Genomic DNA, 24,019 nt, shown 5'->3' on the forward strand with positions numbered 1-24,019 from the left:
GGGAGACGCGAGAGGTCTATATAGCCCCCGGTGGCTAGGGGGAGGGGCAAGCTGTCCTCCGGTGTGCCCACTGCCTTCTGGGCCTTGCAGTTCCCAGCTGGAGCCTTCTGCAGTCGCGAGCGTGTGTCTAAAGCAAGATCTGAATCGCCGAGAGACTTGGGTAGGCCCATAGTAGATAAGGTATGGCAGTCCTTCTGCGCTAGAACTTAGAAGGGATCTGTAAATGGGGACACCAATTGATTAGGTACATAAACCGTGTGTATTATACGCTGGAAAGATTGTACCGATATGGCCTACGGGAATCTGCAAACTGCCTGCAATGCAGTGAGCAGGAAGAAGGGTTTATACATGCTGCTTGGTACTCTCCGGCGATACTTTAATTCTGGGAGGGAGTTTTCCAGGCATTGACGGCTAGAAAAGCCTCACTATACAGATGGAACCAATGCTTCCTTTATTGTGATACGATAAGGACCAATGAAAATCGGTCAGGAAGCTGGTAGCTATTGGACTACTATCAGCTAAGCGCAGAGTAGCGATGCGCTGGGCAAGGGGCCCTGCCCCAAAATTGGGGGATCGGCACTCGGACATGGCACACTGTAATGAGTAGTTGGACACTTCTAATGAGATCCACGAGACCTGGTTACCGAGGGCAGACGCAGGTACCAATCGGGTGCTAGATGCTGAGGGTGTTGTGCCAATTGCATTACCACCCCCCTCCCGAGGTCTATGGTGTAATAACTTCACACCTGTCAAGTGCATTTTAATTTTTGCGTGGTCTCCAAAACTGCGAGAACCTTCCATTTTGTTGCACTTCCTTTTGACAGTATTTTTATTTTTACTTTCACGTCCCTTGGTAGGGTGGGCCTTAGCGTGTCCATACTGCCGGGGTTTATTACACTATAGGTCCTGATGAATGCCAGGTAAATTAACACCGACATTGGCAGAAACATGTTGACCAGCACATAAATCTAAAAGGAAACAAGCCACTCAATTTATCTGGCTGAGTTTTCCCACACATATTTTTAATATGTCTTATTGATCAGGCAATAAATAATTTTTTGATACAATTAAGGCATTTTTAATCTCACCACCTACACTTTCTCTAGTCACTTACACAACCACTTAGTCACTCACAACTTCACATTACCCACTCAGCAGTAAATCTGGGGTTGAAGCACACTGGGGTGGCACTCGGCCACTCCCAGTGGGGCCCGATGATGAAGCATGTCACCGAGCAGGTCGGCGAGTGAGGGCTTTCTATAAACACCAAGAGGGTGTTTCTACTTTCTTCTCTTTGTGCTCAGAAACCTGTCCTTCCCGACGAGCTCTGAACACTCTTTTGTTGTTGTTAACACTTCCAATGAGCTTCAGTCCGTGCAGAAGCACCCTAGGGACTACTGGGCTCTTTATAAGGCATACTTAGTGGAAAATTGCGAAAATGCCGAGGAGGAAGGGCACGCAAAGGGCGATGCTGGACACAGGATACTAAAAGAGGATTGCAGGCTGCAGCGTGGTGGGCTATGGAATGGGACTGCGTTAACACCAGACCCCTGCAAAGGACGAACGAATGTATGCAGTTGAAGAATGTACGGACAACAGGTCCTCTGGGGCAGAAGTATATCGAATGACTGTTAGCAGCAGAAAGGTATACTGAAGAGCGCCACTTACCACTGAATGCTTTTTGCTACTCTCTGTATCATACAAGAACTATGTTGTGCAGTGGGACTACGAGGTGGTCAAATGCGCACGTGTGATCTTTAAAATGTTAATAAAATAAGAATTAAAAAATGAAAACAGCAGAGAGGAGTTGGACAAGAAAAGAAAGGAATCCCCTGAGAGTGTGAAACATTTTTCTGGACTATACAGCTATTTCTGATATTTCAGGAATTGCCTTAAATAAATGGAAGAACCAAACTACCTGCTTGTGGAACGGTGGAGGATGAGTGGAGCCTGCAACCTGCAACCAATTCTCAATTTTGTTTTCCGTGCACTGGTAATGGTGAGCCGCAGCACAGTGAACATGAAATGCAAAGTGCCACAGAAACAAAGTGCTTGTAGCTACTAAACAAAAAGGTTTAGGCGATCCTCTAAACCAAAACGTTTGTTGATCCTCAGTTACAATTGACATACATACACAGTTGTTCTTGTGTCTTAGTAAGCATGTAAGGTAGCACAGATGGTTAAGGCATCCACTGCGGACTTCTGCAGCACGCAGAGCACAGACTTGAAGCCTTTTAAGATGCAACACGTCCTCGACCCTTCTTTTGTGAAGGCGTCCCCTCCCTATGATGGGGAAAGCTATACAACACGTGGAGTGGAGTATAATGGACATAAGGTGTGGATATTCTTAAAAGGGTTGATGCATGTTTGTGTCTGTTTTGTATTTGCAGGTATAATCCTATGTGCTGTTCATCCCACTAAAATCTAACTTTGCCGTTGCATTTAAAAAGCAAACTGTGTTGTTAAATGAAACATACGGGAACCTTATTTTAGGCAGAATGAAGTCCCACATGAACCAAGAAGAGGTAGACGAAGGGTTCCTGCTGCTCAGGCGTCGGCAGTGCAGAGATTTGTAATAATGAACATTTTATCTGAGCATGGTCCTGAGAGATCGACTCTCCTAAAACGTAGAGCCCTCCATCAGTGCTAGCAGGAACGTCCTGCTTGGGTTTATGCATATTTGTGGAAACACCAGGATGCCATGAGCTCAGGTGCAAGCAAAGGAAATCACCAATTTGACGGTTGTGTTGCTAATATACAGTAATTTACAGGTCAACGGGCCCCTCACAGTCCTGGGCCCCTGTACCACTGCACCTGCTGCACCATTGATAAAGTGCACAGAAGCATGAGGAGTCAGCAAGCACTAGCAGGAGTGTGTGAGGAATGGACCAAGAACAGCAGGAGCTTCTGCCGTCCGCTGGGAAAACACAAACATGGACTTCAAACAAAATATTATCTCCAAGCCGAAGACTGAAAGAGATATCTTCAATCATGAGGAGCGTAAATAAATGAATGCTTGCAGTGATTCATTTGTTTTTAAAAAGCCTATAGTGCCGGTGCTCATGCCACCGCTGTTGCTGCACACGTGCAAAGCTGGCGCTGCACCATTAGTGTAGTGCCCTATTGGCTAGTTCTCCTGCTGGGGGAGTAAATCATTAGGGGCCCCTTGTACAAAGCATTTTTGCAGTCGGAAACGCCCAACCACAAAAATGCTTTTTCAAATGTACCAAATATAAATTGTGATTCGGTAACACGCTACCTACTCACAGTTAGTGTTTGCGATTTGGTATTTAAAAGGGGCGTGTTTACGGCATTTCTTCCAATTACTGAATCTGAATGGGCTGTATGAGAGTTTTGCGACCGAATTAAGGTCAAGTTTTACTGACTCCCTGAAAGAGGTGGTAACCCATTTGCAAGTAGGTAGGGGTCCTTTGAAGAATGCAAAACAAATATTTTAAGAACAGGCGGCTGTCCCACGGACCCCACTGTCTACTCCTAAAAAATTAAACGAAAAAGCTTATTTTTTTTCTTTTTAAATGCATCCCATTATCCTTTAAGGAAAACGGGCTGCAAAAAAAAAAAAAAAAAGACTGCTTTATTAAAACCCAACCATAGACATTGTGGTCTGCTGACCTCAGCAGGCTGCCATCTCTGTGATGGTTGTGATTCCTAATGGGTCTCAAATTGCAACTTACCACACTAAAATGCATGAGGTAAGTCTATTTCAATCTCGCTAGCAATCGCTAATGAAACTCAAAAGAGTTGCTTTCATACATTAGGAATTTTGATTTCCGAATTGCGACTCATAGAGAATTGCAAATAGGAAATCGGTATTCCTGATGCTAGTACATCCTGCCCTAAGTCTTGTTGTATTTTGCATTCTTCGAATGAGATAAGCAAAAAAGAACTGGGATGAAAAAAGAAATTTAAAAAAATCAGTCTGGACACAGTACTTAATCCTTACAAGAGGTAAATCAAGTTATACCTGGCGGCACTCATAGATAAGGGGCTGCTCAGTGGGTTAGCTGCTTTGCAGTTGGTTGCAGCAGCACTCTTCACTACCGAAGCCTGAGCGCTGTAGAGCTTACAGAGTGACAAAAAAATGTGAGTCCTATAGGAGGGGATGTTAAATGCACAGAATACTGACTCTAACCCATTGTAATGCAAGATACAGCAGGATTTATTGAGGAAAAGAGGTCTACAAACATCTGCAATAACTACAGTTCAACTGCTAAATCTTAAACATATGTGATAAAAGGTATGATGGGAAGGGAAAAGAGCCCACGTTTCTTTCTGCAGCTCCAACGGCAATCAAGCACCACAAAGAGCGAGCAGCATCTGGGCTGAAGATGGACGCAAGTCCGTTCCGAGAGGCGAGTAGGGACTTTGGCATCTGTGAATAAGGGGCTGTGCTGAGAGCCCTAGCTGTGAGCAACATTCCAGTAAAACTTACTTTGGGGTAAGCAGGACATAAGATTGTTACAGTGAAAATGGATCTAGTTTGTATTTATTGATGTTGTAGAAACGTTCATTTTGAGTGAAGTTACTGGCATAAACTGTGCAGTGATAGGGTTCAGTTTAGTGTGTATTATTTGGTGCCGTTGCATATGTGCCTTACCATTAAAGCTCTTCCCACACACTGTGCAGTGATAAGGCCTCTTTCCTGTGTGTGCACTTTGATGCCGTACATGGCCTTTCTTTCTAAGAAAAGCGATTGGAAGACACTTTGCAGTGATAAGGTTTCTCTCCAGTGTGTTTGGTGTTACGAGACTTGACTTTAGATTTAAGCTCTTCTCGCACACAGTGCAGTGAAAAGGCTTCTCTCATGTGTGTACGCTTTGATGCCGTACAAGGGATCCCTTATCAGCAAAGCACTTGGAACACACTGTGCAGTAATAAGGCCGCTCTCCGGTGTGTACGCTTTGATGCCGTACAAGGCCTCCCTTATAAGCAAAGCCCTTGGCACACACAGTACAGTGATGAGGCCTCTCTCCTGTGTGTACAATTTGATGCCGTACAAGGGTCGCCTTATCAGCAAAGCACTTGGAACACACAGTGCAGTGATAAAGCTTCTCTCCTGTGTGTGTTCTTTGATGCAGTACAAGGTTTGTCTTCTGAGAAAAGGTTCTGGAACACACAGTGCAATGATGAGGCCTCTCTCCTGTGTGAGTTCTTTGATGCCGTACAAGGGTCGACTTATGAGAAAAGCGCTTTGAACACACAGTGCAGTGATAAAGTCTCTCTCCGGTGTGTATTAGTTGGTGCTTTAGTAGATTTGTCTTTTGACTGAAGCTCTTCTCACACATGGTGCAGTGATAAGGCTTTTCTCCTGTGTGTACACTTTGATGCCGTACAAGGCTGTTCTTATGAGCAAAGTGCTTGGAACACACTGTGCAGTGATAAGGCCTCTCTCCAGTGTGTGTTCTTTGATGCTGTAAAAAATTTCCCTTTTGAGTGAAACACTTTTTACACTTTTCACTGGGATATGGCCTGAGGCTGGTGTGTCCTTTTTTGTGCCTCAAAAGAAGTGTCTCATTGATAAATCCTTTGTCACACACATTACAAGCAAAGCGTCTCTCCCTCATGTGCATTCTGCGCCGTTTCTTTAAGTAGATATTTTGATTAAAATTCATCTTGCCTCCGGAACCTTTATGGCTTTCTTTCCCATTCATACTTTCTAGATGTGATTGTTGTTCTGCAAAATATAAAAAACATTGAAAATTACATGAAGAAAATATTTCTTGAAAAAGCTGCATTGGTATAATATGGAGAAGTGAACAGTTACAATTAAGGGAAAAAAATGTATGTTCTAGGAAAAAGAGTCACACTTCCCTTTGAGACACAAATGGTGGCTAGTCCTCCTACATAAAGTGCGTTGACCGAGTCCTGCAGCAGGAGCATGGTGGGAAATCAAGTGATTCACAAGGACCACTGTTCGACACAGGCTTTCTGGTTGGCTAGGGTAGGCACCTAAGCAAGGCAGAATCCACCACTCTAGTCAGGGTAAGCCAGATACACACTGGTAGTTTGGCGCAGAGCAGTCAGGCTAGTTTAAAGATGCAATGTGCAGAGCATTTGTGCAACACACTAGAGCAGCAACACAGTGAGTAAACCACAAAAGGGAATCCACGCAGGATTATGTAAAAATAAATTCTATATTGTAAATCAAACAAGACCAAAATGACTTAAATCACACCGTTCGTGCAAATAATGCAGGTTTGACAGAGAAAAACACAAATTACTATGAAAACATAGGTCACATCGCACCTGCGCTCCTATTACACTTCATATGGTAACTGTAGTGAACGTGGTTGACACAATTGCATTTAGAAAGCAAACGTACGGCGCAGGAGCACCTACTAAACGCTAAACAGTTATTGACCTTGAGTCTTCCAGCAGTTCTCCTCTATGAACAGCCCTGCACCATTCTTGCGGTCATCTCCAGAGCAGAGACAATGCTGAACAAGAAATGCCCCTCACGCTCTTGCGAATTTGGAGCCCGCCGGGGCCGCTTGAATCGCGTCTCTTTGCCCAAGGGAAACCAAGCCACCCGTGAAGGAGAGTAGGGCGGCTTTACCACTCTTCTGGACCCAACCCGCCTCACAGTACCTTTGTGGGTGCAGGGTCACTGTCCTCAAGACATCTGTAACTTGCTAACAATGTTGTCATGTCTCAGGAGTGGGACCCGACTTTGAGAGCTTTGTGCAGTATACGCGTTAAAACCCGAGGGCGAGGCTGGCTGGAATGAGCCTCAAAATGCTGGCCCGCCGCACGTTACAGAACAACGTGTTGTCGAAACGCCTGCCTTGAAGGCTTTGTGCAGCTCCTGTTTAACATGTTAAATGATTCGAAACACAACCCCTAATCCATGTTAATTTGTTACCGCCATAGCTTCTTTACATTTGTGACTAGCTCTCCGTGTTATTTTGCAGATCTCGCGAAGTGATTCTTTCTGCAAATATTATTACCCTTGGACCCTGTGCCAACAACATTATAATTCTGGTAAGCCTTGTCCAAACTGTCAGTAAGACTGGATATATTGATCCCACATGATTTTTAATTTTAATCATACATCAATATCCTGTTTTAGACTCTGCCTTTGCCACCGCCCCTGGGCCTGATCCGACCTCCACCGCTCTACAAAACGTCTTTACTGTAAGTTGATTATACACATTATCAGACACTATGACGCCCTTCAATGGAACAACAAACTTGTCTGTTCCGCCACTCTCGGACCCAACGGTCTCGGCCAACTTAGTAAATCCATATATTTCTCTTTCCTCATTTTTAAGAATTGAACGACTCCACGGCGACGCAAGTCCTGTCCTCAATTTACAACATGAGCATTAACTAGAACGGTATGCTCTCTTTCTTTCTGTGTGCGCATGATTCCTAATTAAACTGTGTTGTGTCTTATGACCATTTGGGAATCCCCCCAATATTTTTTTAAAACAATTCTTTCTAATATATATTGACTAGGTTGCCTGCCCCGCACCCTGTCCTGATGAAGACCCCGCAGCAAGGGCACCACTAATCCCTGCGAATTACAGAGGGTCGAAACGTCGACAATAGCTTCTTGGTTGTCAACTTCACGCCAATATTCTGACATTTAATATACTTTGTGAAGTATGACATATATTGATTTATGTACTGAACCAATGGTCTTTTGTTTTGTGTATAGAAATTCACTTACCAATGCATCTCTGATACTTGGTTGATTTTACTGTCACTATCCCTTTATCACACTATCCTCACTTAATCACGTCCTCCTCCCCTTGGGGCACTGTACAACCGATTATAATATGTAATCAAGTGATACTATATTGAATATACCTACCCCCATTGTGATTAAAACAATGTGGCTGCATTCATTGTTTCTATAGACTTTTTTCAAATTGCATATATATTGTTCACACTTACGCTGGGACCCCTTCCTCTCAGTACTTATATAACCCAGGTCCCAGTGACTATGTCTGGGTAAACCCCCCCATATATACATCTGTCTTAAAATCTGCAATTTGTTTTTCAGTTTTAACATTAGGCAGCTCCTGTGTCAGGAAGAGACAGGATGGCACCACATCTCCTTAAGACTTTAGTATTGTTTCACGATGGGGGGGGGGACAAGTCCCTTTATCCACTAATGGTTCGATTTGTAGCCAACCAATCAGGGAGCTTCAGGTCAGAGGATCCAACTTTGGGTTTATGTATCCGAAATGGACAGGAGAAAAAGATCCTTAATCCAATCGGATTAAATATATTTTTACATTTGGTCCTCAAGCCCAGATTCACTGACCATTTCTAGGCTAAAGATCCAGCTCCCTTTAATTTAATTGTCTAGTGTCTTGATTTGAAGCCCACAAAAAACACACTTTTCAAATGCTCAACTTCACAAACATAACTGAGGGATTTGTATCAAATGAATCAAAGGCCCTTCCATGAGTAAAGTTTGTTGTAATTTCATTCAGCCTTTTTTCTGTAGCTCTATTAATAACTTTTTCAATGGGAATTAAATGGAAAATGGCACTTGGCCACCCACTTGACAGACATGCATAAAACTAGCCAAGCCACACCCAAATAGCTTTGTGCGGAGTCAATGAACTGTGCCAAAGTTATTATATGTTCATATATTTATATTACATGGGATTCTGTAATCCCTGTAGAAAAGGCAGTCTCATAGGGCCAGATGTACGACTGCTATTTGCGGTCGCAAAGGGGATTTTGGCCCCTTTGCGACCGCAAAATAGGTCTGCCCATTGAACTAACCCTATTTCGCGAGCCGCTAAAGAATTAGCAACTCGCTAAATGGGGTTAGCGACTCCCCATTAGGAAGGGCCGTGCCAAGAGCGTTCCTTCCTAATAGCGAGTCTAAAACCTATGTATGAATGTTGTGCGACCGCAATTGCGGTCGCAAAACATTTGCAGTTTATCACCCTTCTCAGAAGGGTGGTAAAGCACTAGCACACGGGTAGGGGTCCCCAGGGGACTCCTTCCCCTTTGTGAATGGAAGCCCAAATATTTTTTAAGGGCAGGCAGTGGTCCCAGGGACTACTGCCTGCCCTTAAAAAATTAAACTGAAAAGCTTAATCTTTCTTTTTTAAATGCATCCCGTTTTCCTTTAAGGAAAGCGGGCTGCATTTTTTTAAAAACTGCTTTATTGACAAAGCAGTCCCAGACATGGTGGTCTGCTGATCCCAGCAGGCCACCATCCCTGAGAGAGCCAGCCATTCCCAATGGGGTCGCAAATTGCGACAGCCTCATTAATATTCATGAGGCATGCAATTTGCGACCCCACTGGGAAGCGCAAACATTGTCTGAGACAATGTTGTACGTTGGGATTTGCGACTCGCAATTAATCGCAATTTGCGAGTCGCAAATCCCAATGGTCGTACATCTGGCCCTAATTTCTTTATAAACAGCAACTTGTGACGCAGCGAGTCGCTGATTAAAAACAATAGACATCAGATCCCGACTATTATAAGGTATTACCGTCGAGCTTTGAGGTCAATGCCTGCTGGAAGAGCCAGCAGCCAGGGTGAATGGCAGGTCAGGTCATGAAACATGTTAGAAATGGGGGTCTCTAGTTGGCAATGGCTGGCGCCAATGTCCAAATAGGAACCCTTCTTCCTAAGTCAGGGCAAGTGGCCTACCCCCTTTGACAACCCCTGCTCAACCCTGTGGTAACGTAGCACGAGCAGTTAGGCCGGTCTCAGAGGCAGTGTGTGAAGCATTTATGACCATGCACAATAAGGCAGTAACGAAACCACAAAAGGACACAACTCAAGTAGGTATAGAAAAATAATATCATTATCTAAGGTTTAACTCAAGACTCTCAAAGCGTTTTAACAAGCTACAATGCACGTAAACCAGTAGGGACTCAAAAAGGCAATAACGTATTCACCAGACGTGACACTGACTGAGTTCAAGGCCGGGGCCTACGTGACCCGTTGCGCACCAGATACCTGCAGTTAAAAGAGGAAACAGCACGCAGCTTCTCATGAAGCGGACACGGTGACAGGCGAACTGCCAGCGACCACAAGTCTTGGCTGCAGGGGTCCACGGTGTGCACCCACAATGATTCGGGCACTCGGGGACAGGCGGGCTCTCAGCGGCAGCAGCACGCGGCTGCGTTGGCCCGGGCTGGTGGTGGCGATAACTCTCGTCTTGCAGCTCTGTGGTGGGCTAACAGGGGCAGCAGCTCTCTCCTAGCTGCGGCGGCCCACGAGACGATAGCGACAATCCTTGACAATGGTGAACAAGATGCGGGCACACAGTGGCATCAGCTCTCCCTTCGCTGCGACGGCCCACAGGACAAATCACGATGAGGCAACGTTGGCAAAGGTGCGGGTGCTCAGCGGCAGCAGCTCTCTGTTAGCTGCGGCGGCCCACAGGACAGATCCCAATGATACAAAGTTGGCAAAAGTGGGGGCACTCAGCGGCAGCAGCTTTCTCTTAGCTGCGGTGGCCCACAGGGCAGATCCCAATGATGCAAAGTTGGCAAAAATGCGGGCACTCAGCGGCAGCAGCTCGCTCTTCGCAGCGGCAGACCACAGGACGAAACACAATGATGCAAAGTTGGCAAAGGTGCGAGCACTCAGCGGCAGCAGCTCCCTCTTAGCTGCGTCAGCCTACAGGACAAATCACAATGATGCAAAGTTGGCGAAGGTGCGGGCCGCAGCGGCTCTCTCTTAGCTGCGGCGGCCCACAGGACAGATCACAATGATGCAAAGTTGGCAAAGGTGCGGGCACTCAGCGGCAGCAGCTCCCTCTTAGCTGCGGCGGCCCACAGGATGAAGGATGGTCTCGACCAGGCTGGCACAATGGTGGGCACTCAGCGACTACAGTTCTCTCTTAGCTGCAGCGGCCCACACAGATTCATCGAAGGTTCCGGAGGTTCAAATTCAGGCAAACTCTCAGCTGCGACAACTCTCTCTTAGCTGCAGCGGTCACACAGATTCAGCAAAGGTTCCCAGTCGTCGTTCCTCACAGTAGAACTAGAGGCTCGACGGAGGCCTCACCTGCAAGCAGAATTCCTCACACTGGAATTCCGACGGCTGATGGGGTGAAGTCTAATGTTCCTGAGACTTCGGTAGGAGGCTCTCTTGATTCAGGCCCTCGGGTAGTTTCTTCAGCAAGCTTGGTGAAAGTTTCAAAAGTCCTTTCCTCTGTTCACTCGGACAGAGTTTCATATTGACATCCAGAAGGAACACACCTGGACAAGGTTCCAGCGCAGCGTTTTATACCAAAAAAGTATTTGTTCTCTAAAGCCACAAATCACTAAATCCAGTCAGAACCAGTTTGGTGGGGTCAGGGCGCACTTGGTTTACGAGACGACATCCTGCTCTTTCAGAATGCAGGGGTCTCCTATCAGACGCCCAGTGGGGGGGTGGAGCCATCATTCACTTGCCAGGCACGGCCTTGCTCAGATGGAAGAGTCACCCCTCCCCATGCTCTGAATTCCGATCTCTATCTACATTTTCTGAGGTACTGCAGCTTTTTTTTAATGACTTGTATTAAACGGTTTCTAATATTTGTGGGCAAAAAATATCCAAAAAAATATCCCACAGGTTTTTGATGCCTTTAATTTTGCACTAGAGGCTTTATTTTTATTTTTCTTGTTTGCAAACATGTTTGCTCTTTCATATGAAAGAGCTACGCTACAAGGTTTTAAGTGGTTTGTGGGAAAGGTGATGGTGTGAACATGTATTATCCATATCCATACGCCCATGCGCGTATGACGAGACGAAGCGCGCCTGCTGGGACACTAACTATTGAACTGACTGCACTTTCCCACACGCGCAGCGTCTCCAGCGTGCGCTGTCACCCACTCACGACTTTACACCACAAGCCCAACATAAAACAAAACTAGAGCCGGGCCTCAAGCGGGGGATGACGCGATTCAGGGGCCTGCGGGGACACGAAATTTACAACTGAATGCACTTTCACACACGCTTGCCTACGGAAGTGGAGTACATACACACTAGAGACATCTGCTAATACTTCTTACTCAGAAGTACACATAGTATCTGCACACACATGCCTAACTATTGTAACACTTCATGCTAAAAATGTTATCTACCGCGAGATTTTAAAATAAATTTCCCTTGCCTACTACACACATTGCACACATTCTATTTCATACCCGGACAACGCCGGGAAGGCTGCTAGTATGAGATAAAGTACCACCTGGCGCACTTTATAAGATTACTGCAAGTCACCTGGAGTCCAATAACCTCATAAAGTAACTCTGCCTTCGTCCTTGTTCCTCTATATAGTTATGGAACTCCTCGCTGACATGCAATATCCTTATCATGTGTGGCCGGAGATACTTTATCCCTAAAATATTTTCACTGAATAAGGTTAAAGTGAAATTATAGTTGGTTTTGTTATAACACAAGGGTAAAGTGCATTTATAGTTAAAACTTAAAACTGAACAAACCACTGCAATATGCAATTTATAGTTAGAACCACAATCCATAATTTGCACTACGGGTGTGCAAACCCTAACTCAGCATGTTACGTGTGATGATGCGATGACATTTTACATAGTTAAGAGTTTGCTAAAGGCAGGATGCTGCTGTAGGGAGATCATGGCTACTTTTATCTTCCCTTAAAACCATTCATAGCACACTTGGGACTGAGCTAGAATTCGGGAGGGTGAACTCACAAGTCAGATACAGCGAATCACGTAGTGTATCTGTCTTTCACAACAAGGCCGTGTGCACTCTTGGAGAACCCTGCAGGGGCAAGAACATCCCTGGTCGGCGCTGCTGTTGAAGCTGAATACAGACTAGGATTTTGATATCAGGAACTGGAGACGACTGCGTCTTACCCAATGTAACTGTGCAACCGGAAACACAGTTCCCTCTCTAGACTGTGCATGGCAGCTATTCTCAATGAACACCACATCACTTTTATCCGACTAGTACGTGTGATTCTGCCCAGTAATTCCTCCCATGAATAGCTCTATTTCCAGTTCCTCAGCCTTGAATAGGGACCGACAAGGAAGGACGAGAGCTACTGGCCTATTTGTCTCATGCAGAGTCCCATTACCAGGCCTGCTACTGTACAGGAAGGATGCAGTCCTGTGTGGAAGCAGAGAAGAATGCAGCGACACATCTGCACCCAGTGTACTCTGGGGTCAGTATCGCTCAGTGGGTTCCACCCAAACCCAAATGATCCCCTCGGAGACTTTCTAAAATCTGCTAATATGCATTCTCAAGAGGTTACATGCGTTAGTATGCCCTCTGCGTGTCCATGTATAGCGAAACACATACCTGGGGTGGCTTTGGACGGCAATAAATGGGACTGTGTTGGTCCTGTCTCCATCGAGTCTGAGGGGACATCTTCATCTGCAGTAATTGTGTCCAGTTCTAGGCATGATGGGGGCACAGGCTGACCCCTCTCTTCAGGACAGAGCAGTTCTGCCTTGCAGTTCTGATGTTGATGCTGTGATTCAGGGTTCAGTGGTTCGAGTATGTAGCTCTGATCAGAGCCCTCTGCATCAGCACAGGCTGGTTATAGCTTGTAGTTCTGATTTGAATCCTGCTCCTCTGGGTGTAGCAGTTCCACTGTGTTCTGATCTGTTTTTTGTGCTTCAGGAAGCACTGATTCTCTCTCTCGGTCCTGTGCCGCAGTGTGCAGCGGTTCCACTGTGTTGCTCTGATCTGACCCCGGTGCATCTGCACAGGTCTGTTCTAGCTTGTCTTTCTGCTCTGGTTCCTGTACTTCAGGGCACATTGTTTCTAGCTCGTAGTTCACGTTTGGATCCTGCACATAAGGAAGTTCCTGCTTCAAGCATAGGTGTTGCTGTAGGGACTGGGTTTGTTGTGACCCCAACTCATGAAAGGAAAACAGCCCAGACTCTAAGTGTTCATCTGATGACATCCCATCAGATGACACGGGTTGTAGGCTGCGGTTCTCCTGGGGATCTTGGAAATCAAAACACATCAGTTCTTCCTTCAAGGGATCATCAGGTCCGTTCCCATCTGGTAGCGTGGGTTGTATACATTGGTTTTGCTGTGGTTTGTGTCCTTCAGGAAAGAGTGGGTGTGGGCAGAGGTTCTGTTGCTGGTCCCAGCTTTTACTAGACAATGAGGATGGTTCTTGATTCAGGGGCTCATCTGGCTCCCTCTCTTCTGCGAACGCTGACTGTACGCTCTGGTCTTCCTCTGGTGCCTGGCCAACAACAAATTCTGAGTGAAGACACAGGTTTGCCTCCAGTGACCTGCCTGGAGAATCTGTCTGAGGGCATCTGGATAGAGTACAATCCTGCTGTTGTCCATTTCCATCTGGAAACCCAGGTTGCATGAAAAGGTCTCGCTGCGACTCGTGTACATTTGGAAACCCAGGCTGCATGCGCTGGTCTCGCTTCGACTCGTGTACATCTGGAAAACCAGGCTGCATGCACTGGTCCTGCTGCGACTCGTGTACATCTGGAAAACCAGATTGCAAGCACTGGTCTCGCTTCGACCCGTGTAAATCTGGAAACCCAGGTTGCAAGCACTGGTCCTCCCGTGGGTAACGTCGATCTGGAAACACTGGCTGTAGACAAAGGTTTGGCTCCTCTGGACACCCTTGAAAATCGGTCGGAGAAGAGAGCGTACACTCCTGCTTTGGTGCATGCCCATCAGGAAACACTGTCTGAAGACACAAGCTCGGTTCCACTGGCCTGTCCAGTTGAGGTGTTGCAGGAGACCGGCTAACAGCACAATCTCTAATGCTCGCCGGACAGACCACCTCCAAAGACACTGCGCCATTATCTAGGGAACCTTGATCCTTTTCTATCCAGATTTTCTTAATCAGCCCAGTGACTTTAGAAGGTATGTCTTCCACAGTATTCAGCAAGTTATCCAGTTTGGCTTCCAACTCCTCCAGCATGGATAGAAGGATAATGTGTGGCAGGTTCTCCGAAAGCGGTTCCAGGTCCTGGTCCCTCTGAGCATCATTTCGGGATCTTGAAGCTGAGACGTCATGAAGAGTATAAGATGGGACTGTGGCTCTTACGGATTCACGTGAACACTGCGCTGTCACTTTCTTTCCTGGAGCCCGTCTTCTCCCCATTACGGTAAATTGATGTTCAAGTCTCAATGTCTGCAGAGGAGAGGAAAAGAGAAAAGACAACACGTTATCACAGGACAGTTAGGTCAAAATCCTCCTTCCTGTCTCACCAACCCCAGTGTGATCAGAGAACATCGCTCATTTCTAAAACCAGAAAAAAAAGAATCATTAAAATGTCACAATAGCCGCAACATATTTTATATATTATGAAAGGCACGGATTTGAAATGTTTCCAACACTATGTCTGTTCCTTGGTCTGCTCAAATTGTACACTGTGCGACCACAAAAACTGGACACTGTAACAGCCTTGCAGCAATCGAAGGTTTATAATACCCTGGCAGACAAGACTGCGCTATCATCCTCACTTGCACTGTACAGCTCTCTTTTGCAATATTCAGGTCAGTGACTGAAGCACGCGCCAACATGCCAAACCTCTCTACAGGATCTACAAAACGCTTGTTATGTCATTACATATATAGAGAGCATGTTCAACCTAGGGTTTCTTGGAACTGAATCAGAAACACATAAAAGAGGAGACAACTAATCAGACCAGGGAAGAATAGGTTTGTGAGTTGTCAGTTTTCTGGGAAAACACTTGAAGTTAGATTCAAATGGATTTAGCCGGGAGAGAGATCCGAATGGAAGGAGCTTGTACCAAAGCTGAGTCCACCTGATCTGATCCTCTGTAATTTTGGAATAGAAAGTAAATTCAAGTGAGGCGATCTCTGGTTTTGTACGGGTGTATGTATTTCCGCCTGGTTTGCAATGAAGTGAGGGGCTAGACCTCTCGACCCTTTAGGGCTGAGGCAGAGGGTATTAGAGTGGATTTGTTATTTCAATATAGGTGTGGCGCTTGCCCACCTCAGAAGATGATGTAGTAAACAAGCTGCGTCGCTGTGAATTACTTGTAGTCTATGAATGGTAATACTGGGCATTCTTACATATACTCGGTTGGCATAATGTGATCTAGATAGGACTGCGGCCACCGTTATTGCTTTTCTTGTTTTGTCTCTTGGGAGGAGTGGGGTTAGTTTCTGAAGCAGTCTCAGCACAAATCTGCATTCAGATCCTACTGCTCCAGCCTGCTGGTTCTTGCTAAGATTGCTATTGATTATCACTCAGAGGCTTTTAGCTGTGGGTTTAGGCTCCGGTAGCAATCTCATTTTTATTGGTGTGTAACGTTGGCTCCAACGATTGGTCTTATTCTTTAGAATTACAATCTCAGTTTTATCAATATTCAGTTTTAGTTGATTCAACCTCATGAAGTAATCCTCAAATTGCATCATATTTTGAACCTGGAGTTGTGAGGCGGACATTCCATTGATAAGAATCATCTGAGAGCTGGTGTAGTTATAATGTAAATGTGAACGTAAATGTAAATGTGGGATATTTGTAAAGCGCACTGTTACTCTAACCGAGTGTCCTGGCGCTGTAGACCGCTGGGGAACCCGTCCTGGTTTTCCCTGTATGTAAGATGGTCCCTTACTGGGTATCTCCAAAGTGAAACCAGGCATCCCTGGCGTCTGTGGGGGGCCGTTGTAGAGATGAGGCAAGCTAATGCCCAGAGTTACTGAGTGTGTTCCCAGGTTAGAGGGAGCAGAGGTATTGGCCTATAATTCTTGGTTATATCCAGGATTTCTCCCTGGTTTTTCAGTATCGTGAGCTCTACAGCATTATGAAACGCGCTTGGAAACGACAGCTTGTGCTGCTGAATTGATGAAAACGCTGTTAATGTTAATGTTAATGGGTGTCTTATATAGCGCACGGCTACTCCAAGGAGTGTCCCGGCGCTTTCTGACCCATGGCTGAAAAGAGAGATAAGGAAACAGGGGACATACCAGTTATTGATTGTAAAGCCATGTTTTCAAGGCCTTTCTAAAGGCCAGCAGATTGGGAATGCGGCGCAGATCGACGGGAAGGGAGTTCCACAGTTTAGGGGCGAGATGTTTAAACGAGCGTCCACCTATCCTGACTTTCCTAATGGGTGGAACAGTTGCCAGGCCAAGAAATTCAGATCTAAGAGATCGAGTGGGCTTATAGAGAGAAAGCCGTTTCTGAATGTAAAAGGCACCTACCGAATGGAGTGCCTTATGGGCCAATGTAAGAGCCTTAAATGTAATCCGCTTCCTGACAGGAAGCCAGTGAAGGGAAAGAAGCAACTCTGATGCCCTAGCATGGCGGGGTAGGCCAAAAATGGCCCTTGCCGCGGAATTCTGGACTACCTGAAGTTTGTGCAGGAGGTAGTCTGGCAAACCAAGGTAGAGGACATTGGAGTAGTCGAGCCTGGAACAAATTCAAGCCTGTACCGTCAGCTTCCTGTGGACCAAAGGGAGCAGAGGAAGGAATTTGCGCAGCATTTTTAACAGACCAAAACAAGTACTGGTGAGACCTGTAATTTGGGATTTCAGTGAAAGGGTGTTGTCAATTTTAATCCCAAGGTTTTTAGCAACCGTGGAAGAAGAAGAAGGGGGTGACATACTCACTGGCCACCATTCCTGCCAAGGCGGGTCTACCTGACAGCCAAAGAAGAGCACCTCCGATTTGTCGGGGTTGCACTTGAGGCTGCTTCACTGAAACCAGTCGAAGACAGCCCCAAGGCAACCGCGGATGCTCTCCCCGTCGAACTCCGTACCTTTTTTACAGGTGAAGAGAAGCTGGGTGTCGTCAGCGTATGATATGATCTGGGCACCCAGAGACTCCGCCAGTACCGCCAATGGAGTCATAAAGATGTTAAAGAGGGTCGGGCTAAGCACCGACCATTGTGGGACTCCAACATCCATCGGCGGCACCTCGGCAGAGTACGGGGGGGCCCAGACCACTTGTCGACGACCCGCTAGGTAAGATCTCAGCCAGCTCAACACCGTCCCTCTGAGACCGATCTCGTAAAGTTTTCTCAAGAGGGCTTCATGAGGGACGGTGTCGAAGGCCGCCGACAGATCCAACATCACCAGCATAGCTCTTCCGCCTGAGTCGAGAGCTTCCTTGATGGCTTCATTTACTTCCAATAGAGCGGTCTCAGTGCTCAAATTGGAGCGGAAGCCTGACTGGGTAGGGTGGGGTAACCCATGGTCTTCCAGGAAGGAGGAGAGCACAGAGTGGACGTGCTTCTCGACGATCTTAGCTAAACTGGGCAGGAGAGATATGGGTCTGTAGTTGGCATGTTTCTCCGGATCAAGGCCAGGTTTTTCAAGAGTGGAACAACCATTGCCTTCGTCCAGGCCGGCGGGACAGTGCCCCTTGTCAAAGACAGATTAAGAACAGGATTAATTAACGAGTTCAGAATCTTGGCGTTGCTAGCTAGAAAGGTCGCGGACAGGGATCCAATGGAGAGCCTGATTTGATCCTAAGTAGGAGATCCAGAGAAATAGATTCCGATAGAACTGGAAACTCCGATAAAACGGGGCAGGAATCAGATGAAAAGGACGATGGATTGCAATCGGTGAGAGATGAGCTGGGAACAGAGGGAGGGAAAGATTCTTGAATCAGTTTGATTTTAGTAGTGAAGAAAATAGCCAGCTCCTTTACCCAAGGTTCAGAAAACTTGTGCTGAACTGTGCTGGATTTAGGAGAGACAAACTCCTTAACAATGGTAAAGATTTCTTTACAGGAGTTTGATGCAGACTCAATTCTGTTGGCAAAATAGTTCTTTTTTGCCTCCAGAATATCGGCGTGATAGGACTTGATGGATGATTTGTAGGCGGACTTGGCTTCCGCATCGTATTGCTTCCGCCAGAGTCTTTCGGCTGACTTGCAGTTACGCCGAGCCAAAGCAAGTGACTCTGAGAACCAAGGAGCCGAACTACGCTTGGTAGATGAACGAGGCGTAGAAAGTGGAGCAAGATCGTCAAGCCTCTCGGTCAGCCATTTCTGAAACGTATCAAGGTCCCTCTCCAGATGACCAGATAGAATGCAGGGATGTTCCTGATACGCTTGAGCAAGGCTTTCGGGAGTGATTTTGTGATAAGGTCTACTGGGGTGCCTAAGATGGTTAGAGTTTATGCAGGATGATTTACTTCTGCCCTGAATTAAAAAACTGATCAAAGAGTGGTCAGACCAGAGAACAGGGATGGAACAGGTCGTAATAAGGGGAATGGTGGAAAACACTTCATCCAGAGTGTGACCCTTGTCATGAGTCGCACTCGAGATGTAAGGAGTTAGACCTAGAGGGGCGGTGATGTCATTGATTTTGATAGCTTCACTGTCTAACTCGACATCCATGTGGATGTTAAAATCCCCTAGCACTATACAGTGTTCAACCTTCAGGCAGAGAGTGGTGACAGCTGATTGAAACTCATCAAAGAAAGAACCCCGCAGGCCAGGAGGTCTATAAATCAGGAGCCCAGAAAACGATTGGTGAGGGGACAGAGTGATGGAAAAGGCGAGGGATTTGCAGCCAGAAATAGGCAAGGATGGTATGATTGCACAAGCGAAAGATCTTTGAACTACAAGTGCGACTCCACTACCCTTACCCAGTGCCCTATCCTGTCTGTGAAGTATATAGTCGGAAGGAATGGCTGCCACGATATCTGGGTTAGAAGACTCATTGAGCCAAGTTTCCGTGAGCATAAGACAAAGTGGTTTTTCTGATGTCAACAGCTGCAAAATGTCTAAGGCGTGCCTGTGCAGAGAGCGGGTGTTGAGTAATAGGCACTTGAAGTTGTTAATGGGGAGTATATGGGGCCCCTCAGAAGCCCGATATATGTTAGGGTACCACCCACAACCTGGACAGCAGCATTTACCGTTATATCGGCCAGGGAAGACATGCCGACAGGTGGCAGTATTAGTCTTGAAAGATAGTAGGTCCGCTGCGGTGTAAGTGAGCCTGTGGCCAGCGCCTCCCGCCGCGCCGTCCGCTGCCGTGACGCGGATGGGCGCAGACGGGCAGGGCTCTGGCACGACTCCGGCGCAGGTCCGGCGCGTCCGCTGTACGCGTCCGCTGCGCGGAGGCATCCCTATCCGTTTTTAAAGCGCTGCTAGAGTGCGTCACCAGCCCGACCCACACCAAATATGGCGGCCAAAAAACGAAGGACACAGCCCTCGGTAGGGGACTGCTCAAGACCTCGCTTTTCGACTGAGACGCAGCACCCTCAGCGCTCAGATATCCTTGGGGTACGCTTTATAAATGCTGATTGATTGATTGATTGATTGATTGTTGAGGTCAGAGATTCTATGACTGCTGGAGGGCAAGGGTCAGTTGGTGACCCGGATTTGACCTTGATCATAAATTCATGAAGCCTGTTTATTTCTTCAAACAAGGATAAGGAGAGTAGAGTTCTTATCAGACTCAACTTCAGAATTATTACTGCTGTATTTGTTTATACTATCTTTAAAGAATGTTTTTGTTAAGTATTTAGATTGTCACAGAATGCCTCGACAGGAGTCAGGGAAGTTCTCATTTCATCTGGGGGCGACTAATCATTCAGGATATCAAAAAACCATTTTTATTATTTGTCTATTAAGAGGAATTTGCAAGGAATGGGTTTGCCTTTATATTCCTCAAGCTCAATTTAAAATGTGATTTTGCTCTCTTCATCATCCCTGTCCCGCCTGTGTCGACACAATGCAGGTTTCGCCTCCTTTAACTCTGGCTTGTACCAGGGCACTGGTCTGGTGCGGTTTATAACACGCTGTTGAATTTGAGGGGTGTTGGTCACTAGCATGTCCGAACCACATAGTGGGTTATTTTTCTTTGGAGAGAATGTCTTCAATTGATGGGAAGAGGGGGAGGGGTTTGAAAGTGTTGATAACACTGGCTCTGTATTAATGTATTGCCATGTGTGTATGGTTTCATTTCCTGCTTGTGGATCAAGTTAAAAAGATCTACCGGAATACAAACGCTGATCAAATACTGATTCGAGAAGTTGTGAGTGTGATCTCCACATAAGATTAGTTTGGTTTGTCAGGATTAGTATCCGTTTCTTTCAGTTCGTAATATGAGGGACAGAGACAATACTGATTGGACTGAATGCAAGGAAGGATGATTACATTCAGTCAATTTGAATTATACGCCCAGATCAGATCTAAGGGATTTCGTTTTATGTGATCTGAGCATGTAATGTGTTGGTGTAAATCAAACATCATTAAATCAGCAAATTCATTATCTTTAGGGACTGAGTTGTCGTCATCAATTCGAAACTTGAGAAAGGAAAGCAGATCTACCCCTTCAGTTTGAGTAATTTGTAAAAGAGATGTGTGGATCCACTGGTGAATAAGTACTGCTATCTCACTCCTTCCTCTGAGCTTGTTCTCTTCTGGTTATCTTCGGGTATGGCTTCTGGAGATCTGGAGTAGATTCCTCTGACAACCAGGTTTCAGTTAAGAACAGGATATCCGGCTAAGAAGATTCTAATAATTTGAGTATTTCCACCTTATCTTTGCCAAGGGAGGGAGGGTTTAGTAAAGCCGCTTTTAACGACTCCTCAATCTGAGGATGTGGAAGAGTCTTATTGTTTGTTGGTCCAAACTGAGGGCTGTTGAGTACCAGATTACTCTATATGTGTGGCTGGCATACACGCCATTTGCCTCAAAAAACGAGACAAACATGGGGGAGATACCAAAATCTGTGTACCTGAAAGACAATAGATCTCATGCTGAATATGCAACATTTTGAGTATACTACTCGACTCCTGGTCCGAGCGGATGTGGCTAGGCATGCCTGGGAGCAGATAGGCTTGTCTTTGGCAAAATGCTTGCAACACACACACAAAATGTTTGCAACACACACGCACACAAAAAAAATTGCTCTTTAAAAACTCCATTCAACTGTATACTCACAGATGTGTTGTTTACTGTCAATTAGCGCCGGGAAACCCTTACGGGTAGCTGTCGCGCTCTATAAGATTAATAATAAAATAAAATAAAATAAAGCTTGTCTTTGGCAAAATGCTTGCAACACACACGCCAAATGTTTGCAACAAACACACACACAAAAAAATTGCTCTTTAAAAAGTCCATTCAATTGTGTACTCACAGATGTGACACAAACTCCAACTCTCACTCGTACAGTGTTATGGCTGGATTTTCTGATTAGATGGGATCAGCCCCTAGGGGCCCCTCCAACCCAGCCAGAACGTAACCACATCCCTCCTCAGGACCATCTATTCAGGCACCTGGGTACCTACCTGAGGATGGGGAACTCGCAATATACAAGCTCATATTATTAGAAACACCACTAAATCTATAGGGATACTAAGAATACTCACTGATTACTAAGGATATCCATGCCCTACACCACACTCATACCTTATAGTCTCGCGGCCACTCAGACCCAGACTAATCTACCCCAGGGCAGATATGACACACAATCCGGTGTGTCTACACATGGGCCTGCAGAACCCAATGCTCTCTTTTCCAAACGGTTTACAATCCGGCAAACCTAAACGCTGGTAATCCCCCCCAACGCTCTCACTTACACAAGCCACAATCCTGTGGGTATACGCGCTGGTAATCCACCCCAACGCTCTCACTAACGCCGTATATCAACGACGACCACATTCCTATGAGCACCTTCAGTTATATGTTGGGAAGTCTCTCTCTCCCTATTCACTAAGGGCTTGCTACTACAATATTAGGAGTTAGCCAAATAATATAATGTACCTCTTATCCTTGGCATCAAAGGTCCACTCGCTCCCTATTTATATGATCACCACTTACCTGATTGGGGTTACTCATCCATTCATATAAACAACAACCACCTAGAAGCTACATTTACCCTGATTGAACAAGAATACAAGGCACATTTCAGTTCACTAATAAACTGGGGTTTATTAACAATATAAACACCTACACAGATCTGTATTATAATAGACACATCCACATGTAACTGACAAAGACTATAGATAGAACACACCGCTGCAAGGAAGAGGATTAGCAATACAATAGCTTAGGGAATAAAGACAAATTTAAGATGCAAGTGTAAAGTAAACTAATATGACAGGACCGATATCACCTGATTAGTGTGAAGTCTTGTTCTAGCTGTCATCTGGGTTCCTCTCTCGTCTGTGCCTTGGCTCATCTCAGACTCTCTCTCCTGCACTCTTGGATACACCTCTGCGCTGATCACTTTGCACTGGACTCCTCTCCCCCACGAACTGTCTCCACCTTCCAGCTTCAATCTAATGGTTTCTGCCGCTCTGATGCTCTTCATTCCACTAGCTTGTTCACTCTGTTTTAACTGTCTCTGTGCTAATGTCCAATTAACTCCAGCTGCTCCCACAGGTTAGTCCACGATCTCTCCTCCGTCTCTTCTAAAAGGCATTACTTCAGACTCCAGCTATTCACACCTCCTTCTGATAAGTAACTGCTTCTGACTGCTTCCTTCAGTTCCAGCTCACTGACTGTCTGTTTGTCTTCTCTCTGTTCCAAGCATGTCCTGTCTCTTCTCCTCTTGCAATTCCACTCCTCCAACTCTACCAACACTCTCTGCTCCTTCAATTCAACTCAGCTCTCTCTAGCTTGAACCCTCTCTCTCTCTCCTACTCCAACAACTCCTCACTCTTCTACCACTCCAGCTTGACTCCTCTCCGCTCCGCCAACTCCACTCGACTGCCTGACTCCGCCTCTGCACTTCACTGATATAGAATGCTGTTTCCTCATGGAAAGTTCCAGCCATCAGCCTGCCGCCCACCAGATCTCTGCACCACTTCGCATCAAGGACACACACCCAGCTGGCCAGCCTTTTGTGGTGTCTTCGACACAGAGAATAATACAGCCTACCGATAAGGGCTGGCCCAGACCGGTTCTCTCCAAGTGAACAACAGCTTTAACTATAAACTTTACCTTTACCCTGAAAAGCCTCTCAGCTCCATCAAGATGGAGTCCCTCTAGTTCTAGGCCTGTAGGCCTGAAAGGGATGAAATGCCCCTTAGCTCTGTCAGAATACCTACATAAACCATACCAATGTGTCTACTATAAGCAAGTATGTCAAAGCCAATAGGCAATAGACAGGTTAGAGTCAAGAATA

At 46.0% G+C, this 24,019-nt stretch overlaps 1 protein-coding gene across 1 annotated transcript in view; it reads right to left on the reverse strand.

Annotated features, from left to right (window-relative positions):
- Window positions 1–4,552: 4,552 nt before the first annotated feature.
- The window catches only part of LOC147736887 (uncharacterized), a 71,603-nt gene continuing 52,136 nt past the window's right edge, over window positions 4,553–24,019 (reverse strand). The window contains 2 exon segments of the mRNA XM_086953831.1: window positions 4,553–5,695; window positions 13,275–15,090. Of these exon segments, the coding sequence (XP_086809957.1) occupies window positions 4,824–5,695; window positions 13,275–15,060 (2,658 nt within the window). The 5' untranslated portion in view covers window positions 15,061–15,090 and the 3' untranslated portion in view covers window positions 4,553–4,823.

Source organism: Lissotriton vulgaris, chromosome 1_2 (genome assembly GCF_964263255.1).
Source record: "Lissotriton vulgaris chromosome 1_2, aLisVul1.2, whole genome shotgun sequence".
NCBI lineage: Eukaryota > Metazoa > Chordata > Amphibia > Caudata > Salamandridae > Lissotriton > Lissotriton vulgaris.